The 26,728-nt window shown below is 41.6% G+C and overlaps 1 protein-coding gene across 2 annotated transcripts in view; it reads left to right on the top strand.

Annotated features, from left to right (window-relative positions):
- The first annotated feature begins 2,135 nt into the window (after nt 1–2,135).
- Nucleotides 2,136–26,728, top strand: part of ARID3B (AT-rich interaction domain 3B) — a 52,344-nt gene continuing 27,751 nt past the window's right edge. Inside the window, exons 1-2 of one of the 2 annotated variants that reach the window (XM_059912774.1) lie at nt 2,136–2,237; nt 4,840–5,488. In XM_059912774.1, coding sequence (XP_059768757.1) covers nt 4,919–5,488 — 570 coding nt within the window. In that variant the 5' untranslated portion in view covers nt 2,136–2,237; nt 4,840–4,918. Of the gene's footprint in view, nt 2,238–4,839; nt 5,489–26,728 lie in introns of those variants that run through there. The other variant, XM_059912773.1, reaches the window with a different exon arrangement.

Here is a 26,728-nt window from a genome sequence, read left to right as displayed (position 1 = left end):
AATTCCCTCAAATGAAACTTTCAGAGACTTAAATCTGATCAAGTTACTCTTGTGCTCAAAACTCTTCAGTGGTTTAAGTGGTAACAATCCAAAGTTGTCACCATGGCCTACAAAGTCCCACATGACTGGGCCCCTGGCTACCTCTCTGATGTCATCTCCTACCACTCTCCCCCCACTCACTCTGTATCAGCTATAGTGGTCTCCTTGCTAATTCTATAGCATGTCAAGCACGTTCCTGCCTCAGAGCATTTGAATTTGCTGTCTCCTCTGTCTGGAACATGCTTTCCCTAGTTATCCACATGGCTTACCCCCATCAAGTCAATTCCAGTTTCTGCTTAAGTGTCCCTTATCAATGAGTCTTTCTCTGACTAATGTCTAAAATAGCAGCCACCTGAGACCAATGTCTAACCCTTACCCTGCTTTGTTCTTCTTAGAATACATATATATATACATATGTATAAAAACAAATATATATGTATTGTTTTTCTGTCTCCCCACATTAGGAAGATCCTTGAAGACAAGGAATTTTTTTGTTCATTGCTCAACAAGCACCTCGATGAGTACATGAGTGCCTCATCTGGCATACAGTGGGAGTTCAATGATTTTTTTTTTTTTTTTTTTTGGCCGCACTGCACAGCATGAAGTATCTTATTTCCCCAACCAGGGATGGAACCCGTGCCCTCTGCAGTGGAAGCATGGATTCTTAACCACTGGACTGCCAGCAAAGTCCCTCAGTGAATAGTTCTGATTGAGTAACTTATAGGAGGAAAGGACAGATGGGAACACATGTAGATTTCTAGATTTTAGGGCATTCTACATTTTCTATTACTTATACAGTAAGATAATCAGGGGAAGGGGTACGGGAAGCATAGGGGATTAGAGACTTGCCGATAGTGGAGAGCAGGTTAACTAGAAAAATATAATGAAATTTCCAGACACTGTTCAAAGCCCATTTAAGGCTGACATTATTATATTTAGTGATGCCAATCTGTTCAGCAGGACAATTTACTATGACAAGTTACAGGCATTGAGAAGAATGTTAGTCCACCCACAGTGGAGGACTTAGTTGGGGAAAAGAGGAGTGTTGGGGCAGGTTTAAGAGTAAGTAAGAGGGGGATTGTAATGAGGTACCATTGAATCTAAGATGGATAAGGAAGGAACTGAAGAATGAGAATTAAGTAGAAGCTTTCAACAGATTGGAGGTTCTGATAAAGTAAAAAAGACCGTTATGGTGAAGTTCTTAAGCAGTCAAGCTAAAGGTTATCAGGCTGTGGTTGGACAGAGGGATGTTCGAACTACTGATTCATAACACGATAGGGGTTCTGGTGACAAGGTCCAGGTTTTTGACTGGGATTGGGAGGTTGATGTAAGGGATGAGGCCTGCATGTTAAATGAGTTGTCCACAGTGACTCTGAATTTATCAAGATGGAAGATGGTTAGAGAAGAGAAAGTAAGACAAGGACCTGGATGCACAAATTAGCAGATCATCTCTACAGAGGCGGTTAAATGGGCAGCAAAGTCTTACAAGTAAGCGTCAGAGAAGCAAGGGTTTTTACAAGAGGTGACAGTATATGGCACCTTGCCCCCACTTTTGGAACCTGGGAAGCGAGACTACTAATCCATGTGAGGGAGCTCCAGGGGACGCAGCATCCTCAGAGAACAGAGAAAAGCTGATCTGGAAGCGGGAATCTCAGAGGAAGATCGGTTTGAAGGTAGGAGGTTGGGGAAGGGACCGAAGCAGCAGAAAACCCTGACACTCCTTGTCCTTTATTTACCTTCCTCCCAACTTACCGCCCGCCCACGCTACACCAACCTCCACAACTAGAAAACACTCAGAAAAGACTGAAAGCAGACCGGCTCTTTTCAACTCCCCGCGGAAGTACTCACACCGGAACTCCTCCATGTCTGCGCTTCCCCATTGGCGGAAGCTTCCGCCAGCTTCTACTCACTTCCGCCCACGACTCAGTTGGGCGGGGCTTTCCCTATAAGTCACTTCCGCCCGACCCCGCCCCTCGTTCCCTTTTTGGCCGTTTCCGGCCTCAGGCCCCGCCCCATACCGTGTGACCCCGCCCCCTTCCCGCCCCGGGCCGGCAACCCGGCCCCGCGGCGCCGCTTCCGGTGCGGGCCCCGCCCCGGCTGTGGCCCCCGGCTGCGGAGAAGTCCGAAACGCAGCTGCCGCGCCGGGGCCTGAGTGGCTGCCTCTTCCACCGCCGGCGGACCCGGAGCGCCCCGTACAGGTAAGCCGCGCGGGGCCCATCTCCCTCAGCCTCGGCGGGAGCGAGGGCTGTGGCAGGTGGAGGGGACTGCGGAGTAGGAGGAGAGGCAGGTGTGTAGGGGAAGACGTGAAGACGCGGGCCAACGGAGCACGGGGGCCAAGGAGGAAAAGTGAGAGCGCTGGGAGGAGCCCGGAGGCGCCCTCGCCCATTAGGGTGATATGAGATAAAGGGATGGGAAGAGTGAGGGGCCCCTGGGAACTGAGAGGGCTAGAATAGGTGGGGTTGGGACAATCTAAGAAGAGCCGGCGGATTGGCTGGGAGGGCTCAGTAGAGGTAAAAGTGATAGAGTTGGGTTGTGGGGGTATAAAGAATGGCGGGGGGGTGGAGGTATGGGGCTTAAAGGGGTCTGAGGCCAGAGGGATCCGGCAGCGAAGGTAGAGGGAATGGTGGGCGAGGCCGGCTTCAAAGCTGCAAGGAGTCTGTTGCGCCGGGCTTAGAGGTTCGGGAACTTTAGGGGAAATGGGAGAGGGAGCCGTGTGAAGGGATGGAGTGGTTTATATGTCTGAGACCTAAGTTTTCTAAAAGTAGGCAGGTGGTATTGTTGTTTGGATCAACTAGCTGCTTAGGGACCGGGGAAAGATAGGCTCTTTGGGGGAGGGTGTGTGTATCGAGTTGTAGAACTGAGTCATCTCAGCCTTAACTAAAGAGGCTGTGAGACACCACCCCCTCTGCTGGGGACAGCATACAGAGAAGATGGTGCCACAAGATGAGAAGCAGTTGTTCAATGACTGGCAGGACTTGGATGAAAAATTATCCCGCTTTTGATTGATTGATGTTATAATGTTGTAAGGAGAATTAAAATGACCACCGAATTATTTTCTTTATTCTTTGGTTTACTTTTCTTTGATGCAAATTGTTTTTATTTTAAATGAACACTTTTGGCAACTGGATTTAATGTGGGTGTAAATCTTTTCATGCTTTGTTACACTGTAAAAAGGGCTATAGCAGAATGAAAGTATTGCTTCCGGCATAATTCACACTTTCTAAAGTGCCAAGAGAGGAAGTAAAGGGAGTAAGAGGCAAATTGGAATTTGAATCTTTCACAGAATGCAAAAGACAAAAGCAGTGCTTCTAAGATTAAACAGAAAATGAGAATTTTAAAATTTCTACTTTTTTGCCTAGCTTTAAAAGTCGTACCTTTTTTCTCTAATCTGGTTTTAAAAAAATGCCTAAATCCAAACAGTTTTTATTGCTAGGAGTTTGATTACTTCCCCATGAATTTTTGAAGATACCTAAGATATTTAAGTTTTTGGGGTTTTTTGTTTTTTGTTTTTAAATCTTTCTACCCAGTCCTAAAACAGTGGAACAACGCAAATATCAAGTCCCAACCTGTGCAGTGCAGCTTCTTCTTTCATGTGATGACAACATTGTACGCCATGTTGCAAGTCCTGTTAACCTAAAATTTGCCCATGCATAGTAATCCATTCAGTTATGGAGACTTGCTGAGGAAGCATAACTCAAGTGAGGTTTGCTGGGGATGGGGGCCTGGAAAGGAGGAAGGGAAGGGGGGTTGGTTAGAGGAGGAGAGGGTGTGAAAGGGGTGTGTGTTTGGAGACTGATTGGTAAGAATGCTGATAAACCTGCCCCCAGAATACTTCTGGCCTGAAAGCCTTTTCTTTTTGTATTCGTCATAGAATGTCATAGAAGTGAATCAGAAAGACAGGGGATGTGAAGAGATTTACTAGGCTGTTTATGAAAAAGAAGCTTTGCCTCGTTTAGACAATATTGATACCTGTTTCCAATTAATTACCTTAAAAATCTCCAGAGGAATTCCCCCGTTTGTTTTTTGAGTGAGGATTGCAATTTGAAACTCTTGCCTCCTTGCGTGTTTCTTTCTCTCATGTTGTTGAAATTGGATTCTTTTTGAGGCTATAATGTCTGGTTAGCATTGGCTCAGCCCACTCAAAAAGCAGGCTTGGCAATTTGATCTGGGAAATTTTAAAAGTTTAGACCTAAGAGCAGTTTGCTAGGTTCCGCTTTTCTATGAGAGAAAGCTTGCCGTCTGCCTGATAGCTCTGTGCCTTGCTTAGATGGCAATATCTTTCTCTGATGGGCCTGGGAACCTAAGCAATATTCTCTTTCTTGTAGGCAGGCCCTTCTTTCCCTTTTTTTTTAATTGTGGTTTTCATACTCTCAACCTCTGTACAGTGCAAACCCAGTTGCTTTTTCAGTAATAAACAGATTAATGTTTGATAATGTTGAGGAAGAGAGATCAGAACACAGATGTTTGCAGACTCAATGTCATCTGGATTTACTTCATTTTAAACCCACAGTAGTCCACCGCAGCTGAGATTCATCCTGTATTTCTCCTCTTAAATCCTGTTCCTCTTCTGCATACTTTTCCTTACCCAACTCCCACCACCCCCTACCCCGCCCTACCCCCACCTCAAACTCCCACCACTTACTCATCTTAAAACTCAGGTTTACGGGCATATGTTTAATACTCAGAACTCATGCCCTTTACTGGAGAAAAGAAAACCTTTTTATACCTGCTTTACATTGTTGGTTTTTTTTTTTTTCTTTTTTGTTTTCTCCTCCTTTGTGGTTTCTATTAATCACTTAGAGGTTTACACCCAGTGTGCCTGCCGGGCTGTGCCCAGGTTCAGAGCCATGCCAATCGGTGGGTGAAGCTTGAGGCAGTGATGGAGCCACCGCAGCCTCAGCAGAAGCAGCAGCCGCCGCAGCAGCAGCCGCCACCACCACCACAGCCACCACACCTGGCTCCTCTGCAGATGGACGCCAGAGAGAAGCAGGTTCAGCAGATGAGAGAAACCCCGTTCTTGTTTGCCCAGAAGCTGGTCACACAGCAGACTCACCTTTCTGCCACACCTGGGAGGCCTTCTGGCAGCCCTGCCCTGGGTCCCTTAGCCAGAGTTCCACCAGCCCCAGCAGTGGCCCGAGTGTTTGAACGGAGCAAGGTGAACTCAGAGCCTGAGGAAGAGGAAGGAGGTTTGGAAGATGAGGATGGGGATGATGAAGTTGCAGAGGTGGCTGAGAAAGAGACCCAGGCTGCTTCAAAATATTTTCACGTGCAGAAGGTGGCTCGCCAAGACCCCAGAGCAGCACCCGTATCTGGTCTGCTTCCAGCGCCAGGGCTCCCACCACATGGACAGCAAGCTAAAGAAGACCATACCAAAGATGCTCCTAAGGCCTCAGCTTCGGTCTCCACAGCAGGGCAGCCGGGCTGGAATCTGGATGAGCAGCTCAAGCAGGTCAGTCTTTCTGGTATGGGGGCGTTATTTGTTCTCCCTAAAGGCTAGCCAGGGAGGGGTACTGGACTGCCAGGGTCTGTGCCAGTCTGTGCCTTCTCAGCCTACTTCAGTGACCAGCAGCCTAGAATGAATAGACTGAGTTTTTTCCTCATAGTTGTTTTCTTGATTAGAGCAGTGAAATGTGTAAGTTATTCCTAATATAGATTGTTCCAAGTTTAATATGAAAGACTGTAAGTACAGTCTTTTTTTTTTTAAAAGAAGAATGAGGTTGCAACAGTGTTATGAGGGATATCTAAAAATGAGATGTGTGGCTCTAATTTCAGTTTTTCTAGTAGTAGTTTGATAAGAGAACAGTCTTGCCTAACACAGTGTCTTAGCTCCAGGCTAACCCAGGATCATGCTTTTTAAGATCAGTTTTGTTGTTTTGCTGCTAAACATAGCTGATGAGAACCTTTTGCATTGTGTATATTTTCCAGCAAAGAGCCTTTAGACATGATTTCATTTCACCCTTATATCACCTCCTTTGAAACAGGGAAGGGTAGACCTCACAATTCCCTTATTTTTTTACTTTTTTTTTTGCTGTGCTGTGCGGCTTGCAGGATCTTAGTTCCCTGACCAGGGACTGAACCCAGGCCATGGCAGTGAAAGTGCAGACTCCTAACCACTAGACCTCCAGGGAATCCCTCACAATTCCCTTTTGAGCCAAGGCAAGCTTCAGTGATTCCCAAACATGGCAGAGCATCAGAGTCATCTAGGGAGTTTTTAAAAATATAGATTCAAGGGTCCTAATGAATTATCCTAGGGGGTAGAACCTAAGGAATCTGTGCTCTCTTTGCCTTCTAATTCTTCTTGTCTTTCTGACTTGCCACGCCGCTTTTCTTCAGCTGAAGAATGGGAGTGATGATCAGTTCTTCCAGGCTAAGTGGCTTGTTGGTGATTAGGCAGGGAGTTCATAATAAAGCCGGTAATATTTGGGTCCTCCCCATAAGCACATATACTCCATGTGGTCCAGTGGTGCTGTTTAGAAATTAGTTGTGAAGGGCTATGGATTTACACAGGGCATCCGAGAAGTCATATGAGAAAGGTCCTTTGCAAACTGAAAACTCAGCATCTTTCTATCAAGGCGCCCTGCCTATGCAGTTGATCTGAGTTTCACAGTAGCAGTGTTTGTAGTAGATCCCAGAGCCAGCAAAGTGGGGTTCAAATCCCATCTCTTCCATCTATTACCCTTGTGATCCTTTGGTAGGGCTCTTAATTCCTTTGAGCCCTCTGTGAAATCAAACTAACGATGCCTACCTCCAAGGATGTTGTGACGATTAACAGAACCAGCGTGTGGTGGGTAGTAGTGCTCCAGGTGCTCTTTCATGCAAACAGTGCCATCCTCTGCTGCATCCACACAGACATGCTCGGAAGCAGGGGAGACGCTGAGGTGCACCGAGGTTTTCCCTCAGATCACCAGGGAGGTAGTGGCAGAGCTCGGACTAGGATCAGAGAATGCCAGCTTCCCCGACAGCAGCAGCCTGGCCGCCAGCCCAGATCCGCCTCCCGGCTGATTGCTTTGGTTTAGCAAAACATCTGTGACTTGCCGGCAGCCCCCGCACTGCTGTGTGGTTGGCAGAGTTCCATGCTGGCCGCTGAGTCAGCTCCTAGTGGGATCCCGCCCTGACAGCACTGGGAAAGTTCAGGCCCGAGGTGGCTGGGCTGCCCCCGCCTTGGCAGCTGGCCAGCCTCTGCGTGTGTGCGGTCGTTCCTAGAAAGTACAGCCTCGTGCGAGGAACAAGTGGAGCTCCAGAGCCTGTCTGTCTTCAGGAAGTGCAGCAGGTGTTGAGGTCAAGCCATTAGAGCTTTGAAAAAAGACACTCTGCAGAAGTGGCGTGTGCGTGCACACACGTGTGCGCTATGCAGGCACCCAACACTGGTTCTAGACAGCATCAGCCCCGTGGCTGCACAGCTCAGTGCTTGGGAGGCTGGCTGTTGGCTTCTGAAACCCTTTGAGTTCATTTTAAGTTTCCGAGGCATACTCACTAATTATAGACTGCCTGGCAGAGCACCTGCCAGAATGTTTTTAAATGCCAGCGTAGCTGAGGCCTAATCTCGCACCCTAAATTTACCCTCCCCCTGGATTTGGAGATCAAGAGCTGGGTTAGGGGGTCACTGGGTAACGATGACTTTAAACCTTAGATGTGTACCTCCTTTTCTCCTTTTGAATTTAATTTTTCAAGATTGATTTGGTCTGTGCCCTCCTCCTTTATCTAATCCTGCTTCTAACAGTAAATAATGTGCTTGGGGATTTTTAAAATGTTTTAGTTGTGCTTTGGAAGGGGGACTAAAATAATATCCTACGGGAGAGCCTTTAGAAACTACTACAAACTGTGAGACTAGCTTTTTAAAAAAATTATTCAAAGTCTTTTGTTTCTTATGCAGTTAACTTCCAGAGAGCAGAAAAAGATCTTATTAATGGGTGACAGTGTCCATTTTGTTCTTTTACATGACAGACTTTTACAGAGGCTTCTTTAGGCCAGGCCTCTGCTCCAGGGGCTAAGGCATGCTTCTCCCTTGAAGAGCTCACCAGCTAGGTTTAGCAGAGGCAGTGTGGGAACTCAAGGGGGATTGAGTCTTGGGTTGCAACAATTTTACTGTCCTGACTCAGTTAAAGCCCAACTGTCCGGTCTGAGCTATGCTGCAGATATTTTAAAACAGAGTTTTGTTTCAGATATTCATACACCAAGATAAAGTTGATTTTGTCTACAGCATAGCTAACATAGCTTGGTAAATGAACATAAATACTCAAAAGTATTTACAAGATTTGGGGCTGGTGTGGGGGCCTCAGCAGGCATCTGCCAACTCTAAAGCAAAATTTGGAACGCTTAAGGGCTCCACAGATTATCTTTTGTTTCTGAAATCACAATCTTATAACATGTAAAGTCAAAATTATTTCACGTTTTCTCCTTGAAGAAACTCTTAGAAAGTAAGAAAGTAATTTGCTTCTCAAGGCCTGGATTGTTAGAAAGAGTGTGGCATCCTCTGACACCAGAGCGATGGGAAGATGGATAATGCCCTTGAGCCAAGCTTCTAAAACCCATCAGATTTCGATGGGCAGAGTAAATAATTGTAAAACAAGACAACAGAGAGCTGAGTGTCCCTTCTCTCAAGGGAGATCAGTAGAAGCCTGTCAACATACAACCAGCTAGGGGTGTTGCTGGCCTGTTAGGGGTGGTCTTCTGTCCTTCTGGAAAGAGAGCAGTTCAGGCAGTGCAGGCTTTGTCTGTCTTGAGCCCATTAATGGAGCCAGTTTTCCAGAAGGGCAAAGACTCCTTCCCATAGGATAGGAAGATGAATGATGGCTTGATGGGCATATGAGAGCCAGAGAGTGTGTCTGATTTTCTATATACTTTGGCAGTCTCTTGGATTACTGAGTGTGAGAAGGAGGAAGGTTGACTGACTGCTTGGTCTCCAGAATCCATTACCAAGAGTTCCTCTAAGTAGTGAGGTGTAGTCTCTCAGGCTAGGCCTACTTTTCTGGGTACGTACTGCATGTCTTGGAACATTTGATGCTTTTAGTAAAGATTGTGCAGACTATTACCTGAAAATAAATAAGATCATGTGCTTTCTCCACTTTCTTTGTAGGTCTGCTTTGCATGGCCTTAGCTCCGATATTCATAGTGAAATCCATCTGGATCAGTGTTTCTCAGTTGGAGTTGATCTCCCCAACCCCTCCTTCTCCCAAGGGATGTTTGGCAAAGTCAAGAGATATGTTTAGTTGTCATGACTGGGGCAGGTGGAGCTGTGCTGCTGACATCGCGTGGGTGGAGGCCAGGGATACTACTAAACGTCCTGCAATGCACAGGACAGCCCCCCACAGCAAAGAATTATCTGGCCCCCAAATGTCAGTAGCGCCAAGGTTGAGAAACCCTGCTTTAGACTGTGTAATTAGAACGAGAACATATGCTGTGCTTTCATCAGACACTGCCCTAGACTCTTCCTTTGTGTTTTGGCCCTGGTAACTGAAGTGTTTGGCAACCTTGAGTTTTCTTCACTTCTGTTTTCAGTATCCTTGTTGAGTTTGTGTCTTCTCCTGTCATCATCTGGGTGAGCAGACTGTCCATCACTTGGGGGAGGAATGGGACCTAGAACTTGCGCTCTCTTATTTGGCTCTGTCAGTGGTTCTTCAGCCCGGTGTTCCATGATATCTAAGATATCGATGGTGATTTGTGAGAGTGCTCGGTCGCCCCTCTAGACTTTAACCCCAAAAGGTCAAGGCATAAATACTCAGCAAACTTGTTATGTAGTAAAAGATGTAATTATTAAATCAGCATTGGTTTCGGAGCCAAAAGATGTGGATTTAGATCCTAACTCCACCACTTGCTTGCTATAATGCTTGGGACAGATGTCCTACCCTACCCTTCTGAACCCATACATACATCTCTCCCAGAGGATGATAATCCTCTCTTGCCATCCTCAGGGAGCAATTTTAAAGATACTACAAAGATGGAAGAAGAAAATGAGTGTGAAAGATCTTTGTAAAATTTATACCATTATGCAAAGATTAGGTTGAATTGTCATTAGCACCTAAATACTTTTTGAAGCTATAATTTTTCAATTTTTACTATCTTTGTAAGGTAAGATGTTCCATAAATCTTAGTGCTCTCAAGCAACTCCTTTTCAAGTTTTCTAGAGTTGTAACCAAACTCTAGTATTCTAGGGTTCTCTGAAGCATTTCAGGATTATGTGAGTTAAAGCCATTGCACTCTTGAAGCTGCTTCTTTCCATATTAAAATAGGGGTATTTCTCCTTTAGGTAGAAGTAAGCTTTGTTTATGTTGAATTCTTATAAATACATGATTAGGGACTTAACTTGGGTCTTTATCTTTCTTAGCAAAGACTAATCCCTCCATGTGTGTCCCAGATCCCATCCCCTCCTAATTTTCAGGGACCTGCTCCATCTGTGAACCCATTTCCCTGACTCTTGGGACTCTCTTCTGAAGTTTATTCCACATTAACATGTGTTCTACTATCCCCAAATTAAAAAAAAAAAAAAGTCTCCTTTTAATCAGTAAATCTGCCTGATTTGATTGCTACCAGGAAATGAGAAGTCACTTTTTATTTTTTTAATTTTAATTTTATTTTTTTTGGCCACGCCACTTGGCTTGTGGGATCTTAGTTCGCTGACCAGGGATCGAACCCAGACCTTCTGCAGTGAAAGCATGGAGTCCTAACCACTGGACTGCCAGGAAATTCCCTAGAAATCACTTTTTAAAAACTTTCCCTTGACTGCACATCTCTTTCCAACATGTTCTGTAGTCCTGACTATCCACGCACTTCCCACAACAAAGCCTCTCGGAAGTCGTTTGCACTCCTTACCTCCACTTTGTCACCTTCTACTCACTCCTCAACACACTTCAGTCTGGCCTCTGTCTCTTCCATATCCCTGAAGTTCCTCTTGGTAAGGCCTCCTAGTGATCACCATGTTTCCAAGCCCCGCCTGCTCTCGCCTCATTTGATTTCTCTGCAGTATTGAATTCAGTAGACTCCTCTCCTTGAAACATTTCCTTTTCTTCCTTTCTGTAGCTCCTCCATTGGCTTATTTTCTTTAACCTCTTTCTCTTCTTCTATCTAACCTCTAGAACTCCAAGTTCCCCAGGGCTCAGTTTTAAACCCTCTTCTTTATATGCTTCCCCTGGGCAATTTCTTTTACTTTCATGGCTTTAAATACTGTCCACAAGCCACTGACTCCAGTGTACATTGTTTGAGCCCATGTTTCCATTCTGAGTTCAATGGATATATTCCCAACTACCTTCTTGGGATGTTTTACTTAGATGTTTTACTGGCACCTCACGTTTAATACATGTAACTCTTAATTTCCAACCTACTCCCCACAACTATTTCCTCTATTTTCCTTCTCTGTAAAGGGCATTTCTACCCACTTGGTCATTCATATCAGAAACCTTAGAGCTGACTATCTTTGTATACCTTCTACTCTGTCACTCCATCTGGTAATGTCCAGTTCATCACCAATTCTTATCAGTTCTCCCATCTAAATATCTAGAATCCTGCCACTTCTCTCCTCCACCATCGAGTACTTAATCCAAGCTTCTTACCTACTGTTGTAACTATCAACAAGTTTCTGTGTCTTCCCTCCTCCATTCTAATTCTCCGCACAGCAGCTACAGTGATCTTCTAAAAACCAAATCAGATTATGTCACTACTTTAATGCCCTCGAAGTTTGTCATCAGTTGCTCTAATTGTAAAAGTCCAAATCTGCATAATCTGATCCCTGCCTGCTTCTCCAGCCTTATTTTTGCCAATATCCTGACCTATCACTGTACTCCAGTCACCCTGGCCTTTGCATATGCCAGTGCGTCTGCCTAAAACACTCCTTCAGGCTCTTACCCCAGCTTCTGTTTTCACCTTAAACATCACTTTCTCAGAGGCACTGTCTTCACCTTTAGTGTAGGTCATGTTACAGGCATACCGTGGAGATATGGCGGATTCGGTTGTGTATATCACAATAAAGTAAGTCACATGAATTTTTTGGTTTCCCAGTGCATATAAAAGTTATGTTTACATTATACTGTAGTCTAGTAACTGTGCAATAGCGTTATATCTAGAAAAACAGTGTACATACCTTAAGTAAAAAATGCTTTATTGATAAAGCATACTAACCATTATCTGATCCTTCAGCAAATTGTAATCTTTTTGTGATAGTAACATCAAAGATCACTGATCACAGATCACCATAACAAATATAATAATAATGAAAAAGTTTGAACTATTTCGAGAATTACCAAAATGTGACACAGAGACATGAAAGTGAGCAGAGGGTACTGGAAAAATAGCACCAATAGGTGTGCTCCAGGGAGGTCGGCTTGGTGCTTTGTGACGACCTAGAGGGGTGGGATAGGGAGGGTGGGAGGGAGGGGATGTGGGGATGTATGTATACTTATAGCTGATTCACTTTGTTGTACAGCAGAAACTAACACACCATTGTAGAGCAATTATACTCCAATAAAGATAAAAATTTTAAAAATTGGTGTGCTCAACGCAGGGTTGTCACAAACCTTCAGTTTCTAAAAACAGTGCAGTACCTGCAAAGCGCAGTAAAGCAAAGCACAATAAAATGAGGTATGCCTGTATATGTTGTCACTGAACATTATACTTTGTGTGGTTTATTTGTTTGATATGAGTCCTGTACTAGATGGTAAGCTCTAAGAGGACGGGGACCTTGTCTGTTTTGCTTATCATTGTGTCCCAGCACCCAGCAGAATAATGTCAGATAATAGGCGCTGCATAAATATTTGTTTCTTGTGCTTTCTTTTAATTTACCCTGTTTTTTTTTTTTTTATGTGAAGAGCACCATTTCATTTCTTTAAAAAAATGCTTTTTTTTAAGAGCAGTTTTAGGTCACGGCAATATTGAGCAGAAACTACAGTGATTTCCCATATACTCTCTGCCCCCACGCATGCACCGCCTCCCCTGTATCAAAATCTGCACCAGAGTGCTGCATTTGTTATAGTCGGTGAACCAACCCTGGACCATCATTATCACCCAAAGTCCATAGTTTACATTGGGGTTCACTCTTCTTCATTCTGTGGGTTTTGACAAATGTATAATGACATGAATCTACCATTATAGTAACATACAGAGCAGTTTTGTTGCCCTAAAAATCCTCTGTGCTCCAGCTATTCATACCAACCTTTTCAGATTGGCTTCTTTCACTTAGTAATATGCATTTCAGTTTCCTCCATGTCTTTTCATGGCTTGATAGCTCATTTCTTTATAGCCCCAAATAATATTCCATTGTCTGGATGTGCCACAGTCTATTTATCCATTCAGCTACTGAAGGACATTTTGGTTGCTTCTAAGTATTGGCATGTATGAATAAAGCTACCATAAACATCGTTTACAGGTTTTTGTTAGACATAAGTTTTGAACCCATTTGTGTAAATAACAAGGAACACGATTTCTGGATTGTATTCAAAGAGTATGTTTAGTTTTATAAGAAACTGCCAAACTGTCTTCCAGAGTGGCTGTACCATTTTGCATTCCTACCAACAATGAATGAGAGTTCCTGTTACTCCACATCCTTGCCAGCATGTGGTGGTGTTAGTGTTGGGGATTTTGGTCATTTTTTTAAAACTGAATTTTCATTGAGATAATTGTATATTCACGTGCAGTTCTAAGAAATAATTTAGAGAGATTCCTGTACACTTTGTCCAGTTTCCCCCAGTGGTAACATTTCATAAAACTGTAGTATACTGTGACAACCTGGATATTGACATTGATACGATCCACTGATCTTATTTAGATTTCCTAAGTTTTACTTGTACTCTGTGTGTCTGTCCTGTTTTTAAGCCTGAAATTCTTTTTACTTAACAAATGCATTTGAAGCTGCAGATTTCTCTCAAGGTTGCCCTTTTGCTGTATCCCACAAGTTTTGATATGCAGTGCTTCCATTGGTTAGTACTAAACGTTTCAAAATTTCAGTTGTGATTGCTTCTTTAAACCATGAGTTGTTCAAAAGTATTTTTTAGTTTTCGAATACATGGGTTTTATCTTTTTAAAAAATATTATAGCTTATAATTAAGCTATAACCATCGTTGTTAGAGAACTGGTGCATTATCAGTTTTCTGGAATTTGTTGTGATATCCTTTGTGTTGGCCTTGTGTATGATCAGTTTCTATAAATTCTCCATATATGCTTGGAAAGAATGTATATTCTCTATTTAATAGAGGTGGGGTTGTATATCTGTATGTTGGATCAAGCTTTTTAATTGTGTTATTCAGATCTTCCTTATCCTTACTAAGTTTGTTTGTGTGATCACTTTCAGAAAGAGGTGAATTAAAATATTCCGGTGTAAGACTGGCTTTCTTTTGATTAGTATTAGTGCAGTTTTTCCTTGTACATTCCAGTCTTTATATATTGAGACCACATACAAAAGACCTATAATCTGTCTTTTTTATTAGGTTAATTTAATCCATGTAGTTATTAGAACTGGTGATACATTTGGACCTATTTCTGCCCTCTAACTTTGGATTTCCAGTTTAACCATACTTTTTCTTTGCTTCTTGTTTTCTCCTTTCCTGTCTTTTGTTCGTTTGATTGAATATTCTTTTCTTTTCTTTTTTTAAAAATTAATTTATTTATTTTTGGCTGTGTCGGGTCTTCGTTGCTGCGCGCAGGCTTTCTCTGGTTGCGGCGAGCGGGGGCTACTCTTCGTTGTGGCGCACAGGCTTCTCACTGCAGTGGCTTCTCTTGTTGCGGAGCACGGGCTCTAGGTGCACGGGCTTCAGTAGTTGTGGCACGCAGGCTCAGTAGTTGTGGCTCGCAGGCTCTAGAGTGCAGGCTCAGTTGTTGTGGTGCAGCAGGCTTAGTTGTTCCACGGCATGCGGGATCCTCCCGAACCAGGGCTTGAACCCGTGTCCCCTGCATTGGCAGGCGGATTCTTAACCACTGTCTTTTTCTCCTTTACTGGCTTAGAAGTTATGCTTTCTGTTTCTATTCTTTTGTTGATTAGATTTTGACTTTCATTATTGACTTTTTATACTGCTTTCTTTTTTATTAATTAATTAATTAATTTGGCTGCACTGGGTCTTAATTGTGGCACTCGGGTTCTTTGTTGCTGTGTGTGGGATCTTCGTTATGGCATGTGGAATCTTTAGTTGCGGCACGTAGGATCTAGTTCCCTGACCAGGGATCGAACCCAGGCCCCCTGCATTGGGAATGTGGAGTTTTAACCACTGGACCACCAGGGAAGTCCCCTACACTACTTTCAAACAATATTAGGATCTCAGAAATTCTACTGTAGCTTCTGCCTCTCCACTTCCATCATCCAATATTCCAATTTGTTTTAGCCCCACCCCCAAATTAGGGTGTTTTTTTTTTCCCTACCAGTCAATAGTTATTTAAACTTCCCAACAAGTTTATCCATCTTTCTTTTCACCATTACTTCTTATATCCCATTCTTTCCTGTTGGGTTCAGTCTTCTTCCTTTTTTAGTAACTCTTTCAGCAGAGATTTGTATATAGTAAACTCAGTCTTGGTATGCCTGAAAAAATTTTTTTAAATGTATGTCTTTCTTGGGACTTCCCTGGTGGTGCAATGGTTAAGAATCTGCCTACCAGTGCAGGGGACACAGGTTCAGTCCCTTGTCTGGAAAGATCCCACATGTCGCAGAGCAACTTAGCCCATGTGCCACAATTACTGAGCCTGTGCTCTGGAGCCTGCAAGCCACAACTCCTGAGCCCACATGCCACAATTACTGAAGCCCACGTGCCTAGAGCCCGTGCTCCACAACAGCAGAAGCCACTGCAATGAGAAGCCCGCGCACCACAATGAAGAGTAGCCCCCGCTCGCCACAACTAGAGAAAGCTCACGCACAGCAACAAAGACCCAATGCAGCCAATAAATAAATAAATAAAATTAATAAAAAATAAAAATAAAATAAATGTATGTCTTTCTTTATCTTGCCCTTATTCTTGTACAATTGTTTATAGCTTTAGGTTCTAGATTGACCATTATTCACCTTAACGCTTTGAGGATATGATCCCATTTGTCTCCTAGCAACTATTTTTGCTGTTGAGAAGTCTGTTATCAGTTTAATTGTCACTGTTGTGAATCTTAAAGCTCTTTTGTAGCTTTAAAATTTTTTCTGACTCTGCTGTTTTGCACTTGTACTAGTGTTCTGGGTTTGAACATATTTTTATTTACCCCACTTGGGCCTTGATCTGCACCTTCAACCTGATTTGTGTCATTTTTTTTTCTTGGCTGCTATTTTTCCTTGACCACTATTCTTTTTAAAAAATTATTTATTTATTTATTTGGCTGTGTTGGGTCTTAGTTGCGGCACATGGGCTCTTCGTTGCGGCACGGAGGCCTCTCTTTAGTTGCGGTGTGTGCGGGCTCCAGAGTGCATGGGCTCAGTAGTTGCGCCCTGTGGGCTTAGTTGTCCCGCAGCATGTGGGATCTTAGTTCCCTGACCAGGGATCAAACCCATGTCCCCTGCACTGGAAGGCGGACTCTTAACCACTGGACCACCAGGAAAGTCCCTTGACCACTATTGTAATAGAAGTATTTGAACCTTCTCATTTAGCCTTCTTTGTACCCTTTCTTTTATAACCTTATCTCTTTATGTCTTTCTCCTGCATTCTGGAATATTTTCACATTCTGTTTTCCAGTTTCTAATTCTCTCTTTAGCTCTGTCTGTACTACTTAATCCCTTAAAAAAAAGTTTATCTTAATATTGTGTTTTAATATCTATTCTTTTTTGGTTTTTAAAAATATGCCTGTTCTTACCATATGGTTTCTATTTCCTCCTTTAGCTCTTTGAACATCTTTAACTTTTAAAAAACTTTATATGGACTTGTTAAAACTCTTTATTATGGGAATTTCATATATACAAAAGAAGAGAATGGTAATGAACCACCTGTGTCCTTTGCCCAGCTTTTAGCAGTTACCAACCAACATTCTGCCATTGTTTAAACATGCTTGTTTTTGTTTTTGTTTTAAATTAATTTATTTATTTTTGGCTGTGTTGGGTCTTTGTTGCTGCACGTGGGCTTTCTGTAGTTGCGGCGAGCAGGGGCTACTCTTCGTTGCAGTGCGCAGGCTTCTTTGTTGCAGTGGTTTCTCTTGTTGCAGAGCATGGGCTCTAGGTGCGTGGGCTTCAGTAGTTGTAGCATGCGGGCTCAGTAGTTATGGCTTGTGGGCTCTAGAGCACAGGCTCTGTAGTTGTGGCACACGGGCTTAGTTGCTCCACGGCATGTGGGATCTTGCCGGACTGTGGCTCGAACCTGTGTCCCCTGCATTGGCAGGTGGATTCTTAACCACTGAGCCACCAGGGAAGCCCTAAACATGCTTGTTTTAAAGATGCTTTTACAATGTCTGTATGTGTATAACTGAGTCACTTTGCTGTACAGTAGAGATTGGCACAACATTGTAAATCAACTATACTTCGATAAGAAAAATTAAAGGTGCTTTTCGATTATTTTATTATTATCTCTAATTCTTGGGGTGCAAGTTCTCCTTGTGTCATGTTACTCTCCCCTTTGATGGTTTGTTTCCTCTTGCAGTGGTTTGTTTTTGTTTTTGTTTTTCAGTGTAATCCTATTTTGAGTTGGGATTTGTTTCCATGGGAGTCCCATGTGTTTTGGATTATGGAAGCATTCCTAAGGGGAGTTTTGTTTTCTCCTCTGCTGGGGCCCTACAAGTTTAGCTGGTTGCCATTGGTTTGGGGTATGAATTAGGAGTTTACATTTGTACCTGGTGAGAGCCTGGGTTTCCATTTCTTATGGACCCTCTTTTTCCATGTGGACCCTAGCAGATGGCAGTGTTCGTCACTTCTTCTCCAGGTTGGTGGGCAGTTTTATAGGCCCTAGTTCATGGAAGGGTGGAAGCATAGTCCTTCCTGGCCTCTGGCTTTATGCATTTATCTCAGCTCTGGTTCCTGGCATGGACTCTTCTCCCATAGGGGTGATTAAATCCCCAGTCCTCAGCCCTCAGCTGTTAAAAACTATATCTAGGTCCCTTTTCCCTTGAGCCCTTCAGCTTCGGTGCCTGCTCACTGCTCTCTGATTCCTTCCTTTTTGTTTCTGGCACTGTGGGCTCTTGGTTTCAAGCTTAGCTATGTGTGTAAGGGGTGTGGAGCGTTAAATTTTATCTAGCATGTCTAGTGAGGTTTTCTTTGGAGACGGGGAGGTGGTAGAGTTGCTCCACATCAGACTATCCTCGCTCATGATTCTGTTTGCTAGTTTGGTTTTTTGCTAGTTTGTTTTTGATTTTTAATAGCTTGGACTTTTTTTTATCTCTCCTGTGCTGGGTATTTGCCTTATTTCAATGAGTTGTGTGAGGTAAGCCCTGATATTATCCCCCCTTTACATGTTTGTTTTATTTTACAGATGAGGAAAGAAGGGTGAAATGGGCTGCTTGTGGTCTCAGAGTTGGGAAGCTGGGCTATGAACACAGGTGGTCCGACTTCTGCCTCCATGCCTCTCCTCTTCCTATTCCAGAGAGAGCAGGGCAAGGATAATCTTTTCTCAGTGGTTTCGTTACTCTAAAAGTAACTTTATTTTTTCTGATTTTGCAGGTAATTCAGACTTATTTTAGAGAATATAAAAATTTGTAAAGAAGAAAATATAATCACCACAACCATATAACTTAGGTATAAATGTAAACATTTTCTTGTATTTCCTTTGTGTTTTGTTTTAAATGCCTATTACAGACATATTTTTTTGGTTTTATTTTTGTTCCCAACCTTTATTACCTAACAGTCCATGAGGAATTTTTATAAAGTGTTTATTATTTTAAAGTGTTATTTTAAAATAGTTTAATTTTTAAAAAACATATTACCAAAGTTATATTGACTCAAATAATTTTTAAAGTACAGAAATGTGTAAAGTAAAAGTCGACCTTTCCACAGGTCATTGTTAACAATTTGGCCTGTACCTTTTCAGAGCTTTTTCTCTTCACAAATACATTTGCTTGCTTTTAACAAATTACTTTTTTATTCAGGAGTTTTACAACTTTTTTACTCAGTATTATGACTGTCCTTTGATGCGTGTTTATAAAGATTTATTTATTAATGTTTTTATAATCATATCTCAAAATTATATAAGTAATGTGAATAGATGCTCATGAAAAATTGAAACAATATAGGAAAATACAGAGTGAAAACTTATAGTTTTAAACATATTGTAGTGTTCTGTTGCCTACTCTGCTCCCTCCCATCCCAGAGGAGGCCACAGTTAGGCATGAATCAGCTTCTGTGGCTGTTTCTGTATATTTACCTATTTAGTGTATAGTCACACAATGTGTGAGAGTATGTGTGTTTAGTATAAATACAGACTATCTTTGTAGATGCCGTTTGACCCTTTGCCCTTCTGTCTGTATTTCTGTGGTAGGATAGATTATTCTAGAAGTTGAATTTGCTGTATCAGAGGGTATATGTATATTACTATATTTTCATATATTTATTTGCCTTTTGTATTTGTTCTGTGACTTACCCTGCTTGTAGCCTTTGCCCATTTTTCTTTCTTTTTTTAACTGTGAAAAGCACATGAGATTTACTCTAACAAATTTTTAAGTGTATAGTTCACATTATTAACTGTAAGCATAATGTTGTACAGCAGATCTTTAGAACTTTTCCATTTTGCATGACTGAAACTTATACCCATTGAACAGCAGCTTCCCATTTCCCATCCCCCTCCCCTAAGCCCCTGGCAACCACCATTATACTTACTGCTTCAATGAGTTTAATTACTTTAGATACTTCATATAAATGGGAGTGGCTTATTTCACTTTATTTACATTTATTTAAATTTTTATTGAAATGTTTACATTATTTAGCATAATGCCCTCCAGGTTCATCAATGTTATCACATATTGCAGAATGTCCTTTTTTGTGACTGAATAATATTGCATAGTGTGTATAAACCACATTTTCTTTATCTATTCATCCATTGATGGACACTTAGGTTGATTCTATATCTTGATTATTGTGAACAGTGCTGCAGTGAGCATGAGAGTACAGATATCTCTTCAAGGTCGTGACTCCAGTTCTTTTGATTAAATACCCAGAAGTGAATATTGCTGTATCATATGGTAGTTCTATTTTTTATTTTTTCAGAAATCTCTATACTCTTTCCCACCAACAGTGTACAAGGATTCCAGTTTCTCCACATCCTCTTCAATACTTGTTAATTTCTGGCTTTTTGTTTGTTTGTTTTTTATAATGGCCATCCTAGCAGATGCAAGGTGATATCCTGTGCTTTCAATTTGCATTTCCCTGATGATTAGTGATGTTAAGCATCTTTTCATATACATATTGGCTGTATGTGTGTCTTCTTTGGACAAATATCTATTCAAGTCTTTTGCCCACTTTTTAATTGGGGTATTGGTTTTTTGCTGTCAAGTTGTAGGAGTTCCTTATATCTTTTGGACATTAATCCCTTATCAGATGTATGGTTTGCAAATATTTTATCCCACTCTCTAGGTTTCCTTTTCACTCTATCTCCTTTATCTCCTTTACTGTGCAAAAGCTCTTTACTTTGATGTAGTCCCATTTGTCTATTTTTGCTTTTGCTGGCTGTACTTTTGGTGTCATATCTAAGATCATTGCCAAAACTAATGTCATGTAGATTTCATCCTATATTTTCTTCCAGGAGCTTTACAGTTTCAGGTCTTACATTTAAGTCTTCAATCATTTTTTTTTTTTTTAAGATTTTTTTGATGTGGACCATTTTTTAAAGTCTTTATTGAATTTGTTACAATATTGCTTCTGTTTTATATTTTGGTTTTTCGGCCGTGAGGCATGTGGGATCTTAGCTCCCTGACCAGGGATCAAACCCACACCCTGTGCATTGGAAGACAAGGTCTTAACCACTGGACTGCCAGGAAAGTCCCAAGTCTTTAATCATTTTGACTTGATTTTTTATGTGTGGTGTAAAATAAGGATCCATTTGCATTCTTTGCATGTGGATATCCAGTCTTCCCAACACCATTTGTTGAAGAGACTGTCATTTCCTCATTGCATATTCTTGGCATCCTGTCAAAGATCAGTTGACTGTATGTACGTGGGTTTATTGCTGGGCTCTGTATGCTGTTCCATTGGTCTATTTGTCTGTCTTTATGTTAGTACCATACTGTTTTGATTACTGTAGCTTTGTAATATGTTTTGAAATCAGGAAGTGTGAGGCCTCAGATTTGTTCATCTTTCTCAAGATTGTTTTAGCTATTCGGGGTCCTTTATGGTTCCATAAGGATTTTAGAATTGTTTTTTCTCTTTCTGTTAAGAAGTGCCCTTGGGATTTTGATAGGGATTGCATTGAATCTATAGATCACTTTTGGGTAGCATGGACATTCTAACAATATTCAGTTCTTCCAATCCGTGAACACAGGATGTCTTTCCATTTATCTGTATCTTCTTTGTTTTCTTTCAGTAATGTTTTGTAGTTTTCAGTGTACAAATCTTTCATTTCCTAGGTTAGATTTATTCCTAGGTATTTTGTTCTATTTGATGCTATTGTATATGGGATTGTTTTTCCTAATTTCCTTCTCAGGTTGTTTGTTGTTAATGTACAGAAACAAAACTGATTTTTGTATGTTGATTTTGTATCCTATAACTTTCTGGAATTCATTTATTAGATCTAACAGTTTGTGTGTATTTTGTGTGTGTGTAATCTTTAGAGTTTTCTACATATAAGTGCATGTCATCTGCCAACAGAGGTACTTTTATTTTTTCCTTTCAAGTTTGGATGCCTTTTTACTTGTTTTTTTGCCTAATTGCTCTAGCTAGGGCTTCCAGTACTATGTTGAATAGAAGTGGTAAGAGTAGGCATCCTTGCCTTGTTCCTGATCTTAGCGGAAGAGCTTTTAGTTTTTCACCATTGAGTATGATGTTAGCTGAAGACTTTTCATATATGGCCTTTAAAATGTTGAGGCCATGCATTCTTTTCCTAGTTTGTTGAGTATTTTTTATCATGGAAGGGTGTTAAATTTTGTCAGATTCTTTTTCTGCATCTATTGAGATAATCATGTAATTTTTATCCTTTGTTCTGTTAATGTGGTATAGCACATTGATTGATTTTTGTATGTTGAATCATCCTTGCATCCCAGGGATCAATCCTACTTGGTCATGGTATATGATCCTTTTAATGTGCTCTCAAATGTGGTTTGCTAATAGTTTATTAAGGATTTTACATCTATATTCATCAGGTGGTTTTCCTGTAGTGGCATCTTTTGGCTTTGGTATCAGGGTAGTGCTGGCCTCATAAAATAAGTTTAGAAGTATTCCCTCCTCTTCAATTTTTGGGAAGAGTTTGGGAAGGATTGGTGTTTTAATTCTTTAAATGTTTGGTAGAATTTACTTGTGAAGCCATCTGTTCCAGGGCTTTTCTTTGTTGTGGGGTTTTTGATTACTGATTCAGTCTCCTTACTAGTTATAGGTCTCTTCAGATTTTCTGTTTCTTCATGATTCAGTCTTGGTAGGTTGTAAGTTTCTGAGAATTATCCATATCTTCTAGACTATCCAGTTTGCTTGCATATAATTGTTCACAGTAGTCTCTTATAATCCTTTTTATTTCTGTGGCATTGTTGTAATGTTTCCTCTTTCATTTCTGAATTTGTCTTCTCTTTTTTTCTTAGTTTAGCTAAAGGTTTGTCAATTTGGTTCATCTTTTCAAAAAACCAACTGTTACTTTCGTTGATGTTTTTCTGTTCTCTGTTTTGTTTATTTCTGCTCTAATCTTTATTATTTCCTTCCTTCTGCTAGCTTTGGGCTTAGTTTGTTCTTCTTTTTCTAGTTCCTTGAAGTATAGTTAGGTTGTTTATTTGACATCTTTCTTGTTTTTTAATGTAGACTTTTATTACTATTATAAACTTCTCTCCTAGTACTGCTTTTGCTGCATTCCATGAGTTTTGGTATGTTGTGTTTTTGTTGCCTTTACCTAGCTTTCTATTCTGTTATCTTTTTCTTATTGATCTGTAGTAGCTCTTTTGCATAGATCCTTGTCTTTGTGTTTCAAGTATTTTTCACAGTTGTTGGTCTTCCAACTTGATTGTAGTTCTTTCATCAGGTAGTTTAAATTTTTGATGTTGCTAAATCTATTGATTTTTTCCCTTTATGGTTTCTGTCATACTTAAAAATTTAAAAAGGCCCTCCCATCCCCCAAATTATAAAATATATATAGTTATTATTTTATGGTTGTATTTTTTATATGTAGATATTAACTCCATCTTGAATTAATGGGAAGGATGTGAAGTAGGGATCAAACTCTTTTAAAAGGCAGTGTTAAATGGCTGCACAGTGTTCTGTCATGTGGGTAGCACCTTCATGTGTTGCCTATGCCCTTATTGTCACACCTTTAGGCTACTGTAATTTTTTGCTATTAAAAATACAATTGTACTGTATTTCTAGTTGTTTCTTTCAGGTAGATTCATAGAACAGAATTACAAGATCAGGAGGAGACTAAGAAAGTAAGGCAGTTACAAGCAGGGACTTGAAGGTGCACTGCCTGCATTTGATTCTCAACTTGACACTCTTGGATCACTTTGCGGCCTTCTTCAAGTCACTTCCTTGTGTCTTCCTTGTTCCTTGGTTTTCTCATCTGAAAAATGAGGGTAATAATAGTACCCACCTCAGAGCATTGTGCTGAGGTTTAACTGTTTAATGCACATAAAACACTGGGGGTAGGTCCTGGCACGTGGTAAGTATTCAATTATTATTGGTTGTTGCTGTTGCTGTTGTTTTTATTGTGATGGGTATTTTAAGGCAAGTGACTTTCAGAAAAGGTCATGGTATTTTAATATTTCCCTATGGGAATATAGGAGATCCCATTGCCCCAATCCTTGTTATCATTGAACATTGTCATTTTTTTAAAGCTTTTCTAATTTTACGTATGAATAACGGGGCTCCTTCTTTGCCAGCCCGGGAGAGAGGGTGCACTCTCCTCTGTGTATCCTCTTGAAACTCAAAATTAAACTGTTTTCTTTAGGAAATGGCTTATATTGCTTTCTAGATCCCTTTTATGGAGTTGTATTTTAGAACTTGAAGTCCACCTGCTTTTCAGTATGTGATTTTTTTTTCCCCCCAAATTCATCAGTTAGCCCGCAGCAGTTCTCCTAAGTTCATTCCTGTGGCTTGCTCTTCAGGTATTGACATTTATTTGAGCCCCTACCGTCTGCCAGGCCCTGTGCCAGATGCACAAGCCTCACAGAGGAGTAAGTTACTGTCTCTGTATGAGAGAGACTTAGCCTGGGCGAGGCAGCGGGCAGCACAGGGGCAGCTGGCCTCAGAGTTGGAATGTGTATACCGTAGTGCTGTCCCCCAGGGTGTGGGGCCGTGGGTCGGGAGGAGCCCTAGGAGATGCTCTCAAAGTTGTAAATGGGGCTGACTTGAAACACAAAGTGCACCTGTGTGGTCTGCCTGAGGAGACCTGCTCTGGGGAATCCCACACTTGAAAATTTTTTTTTACTTTATAAAATGATTCATCATAGCATTTTTAAAAAATGTGTTCTTCCTATACGTTTAAAATATGTAGTTTGAAGAAAAAAGTTTGGTGACACTTTTCTGAAGCACCAACTTCGGGCAGGTTTCTTGACTTCCTCTGTTCTCAGACGAAGGTCAGATGAGGTGTTCTCCCACTCAGCTCAGCTCTGGCTTTCGGAGCTCTGTGGTGTGAAGTGATGTCAGCAACCATTGTGGACGTTCAGGTGGTGGACAGTTCATGGGCTGGAATAAGCAGTGCTGCCGACTTGAATTCTGCAGAAAAGGAGCTGGGGCTTTCCTCTGTGGCGCTCAGACTTAGACTTGGCTGGGCCACTTCACTCTTTGGCATAGAGGTGTCCTCATCACCAACAGTGCATTTTAGTTTTTCTTCCTCCTTTTGTAGAAACACCCCATTTCTGGGCAGTCTTCTTGATTATTGCATGGAGTGATTATATACCTAGATGGAAAGGTAGGACTGCCACCCTCTCTCCCCTCCCCCACCCTTCCTCCTTTCTACTGCTTAATCAGAAAAGTGTCCCTTGGCTCTTTCCAAGCCACCGAGTTTGAATTGATCTTTGTTGCTTGTAAGAGGTGGGGAGGCACTTTCTGGTTCCTGCTAAAGTTACCTGACAGCGGAAGGTGTGCATCTGATAATTATAACTCTGGTGCTTCCAAGGCCTGAGCGATTGAGCTAAGAGCAGTAATCCTGATCTTATCAGGAGGGTTTTGTAGTCCAACAGTGTTGCTTATAACAGTATCTGTTTTACTTCCTGGGGCTCCCCTCTCCTTTTAGGATTCTCCTATAATCCTGCCCATTACCCCCTTGTGCATGTCTCATTACCTCCTGGGATCAGTTAAAGCTGGTGGGAGGGCAGAGATGTTTTTCTTTTCTTCCTCCTGAGATCTGGGAATTGGACTTATAACATTACAACATCATTAACCCGTCCAGTAGTAGGATAGTCACAAGTGTGGTATAGATAATACCTACAGAGCCACAGGTGTAGCCAAAGAAAAGGTAGTTTATGTGTTGCTTATTAAAAAAATAATAACAATACTAACAACAGCACTATTCAGCCCGAATACTTTTGTTACACTTCGTATTTCAAAGTTATTAACTGATATCCATGAGCTTGGGATCAGCCCTTTGAAGTCTAGTGATTTAGCTAATGACTACTTTGAGGTTCAAGTCCCAGGAATTTGCCCAGATCCGAACCTTGGGTGGGGTTCAGAATCTATTAGATTATAGAGAGTAGACGGAAAGGAAACACATGACTGTTTGTGTCTTCAGAGAACACTCAAGAATCTCTATAAAAGTTGTGGTGTGTGTGATGGTGTTCTAAGGATGGGGCAGTTTCTGAGAGGTTTCAGAATATGGGGAGCTCAAGTGAAGAGTTAGTAGCTTAGCCTCTGTGCTTTAAACCTGAAGGAAGGGGTTAACTCTTGCCTTGGGGAGGAGTGAGGAATGGGAACTAAAATTGCTTTGGACATCTGAGCTGTGCTTTAATAAGATATTCCAGGTGGTCAAGGAGTAATCCTAAAATAGCCTAGATACTTAATTGCTTTTAAAGTCAGGCGCTCCTGTCTCTGGGGAGGTACAGCTCTAAGGAATGCAGTGCTGGCTCCTAAGATCTTAGAGGCGTGGTCTGGTTGGGCTTTTTTTTCAAATCCCAGTAAAAAAGCCCAAGGTACCTTTCTTGGGTCAGGAGATGCTGGTTAAATGTCTCTCTTCTCACTGGAAGTTTGGCAATAAGCCTTTGGCTCTTGCTGCTGCCAGTTGCCATAACCTGGCGTCCTCCAGGGCTGTGGGATTATTTTTGTCACCCCCGATGCAACCCCGGAGACAGTGGTCTGTTTTCATTAGTGCTCAAAGACCTCCTGCTTGATCCCCTGCCCAGCGTCTCTCCATTTTCATCAGAACATACCTTTCTCACGATAAGATTCAGATTCATCCTTCTCTTTCTCTTTCATCCCCTCAGTCCAGATCCGGTTGATTCTCTGACTTGGCTGCTTCTTAAGACAGTCATTTCTCCCTGGTTCTACTGCTTTCCCCACCCCCAACCCAGATTATCAGCGTGGGCTACTGCATAGCTGGCCAGCCCCTGTGCTGGCTTTCCCTCTCAAATCTTCCATACCGTTTACAAAAGTAATATGTTAACGTTGTAAATCATGACTGAGGAGCATTAAAAATATATTTTATTAAATGAAGAGTATTGCTCTCTTATATTGTGATTGTGTCAGTTCACTAAATTATTCTGTAATTTC

This window comes from Balaenoptera ricei, chromosome 2, assembly GCF_028023285.1.
Source record: "Balaenoptera ricei isolate mBalRic1 chromosome 2, mBalRic1.hap2, whole genome shotgun sequence".
NCBI lineage: Eukaryota > Metazoa > Chordata > Mammalia > Artiodactyla > Balaenopteridae > Balaenoptera > Balaenoptera ricei.
This window is presented reverse-complemented; position numbering and strand designations above follow the sequence as displayed.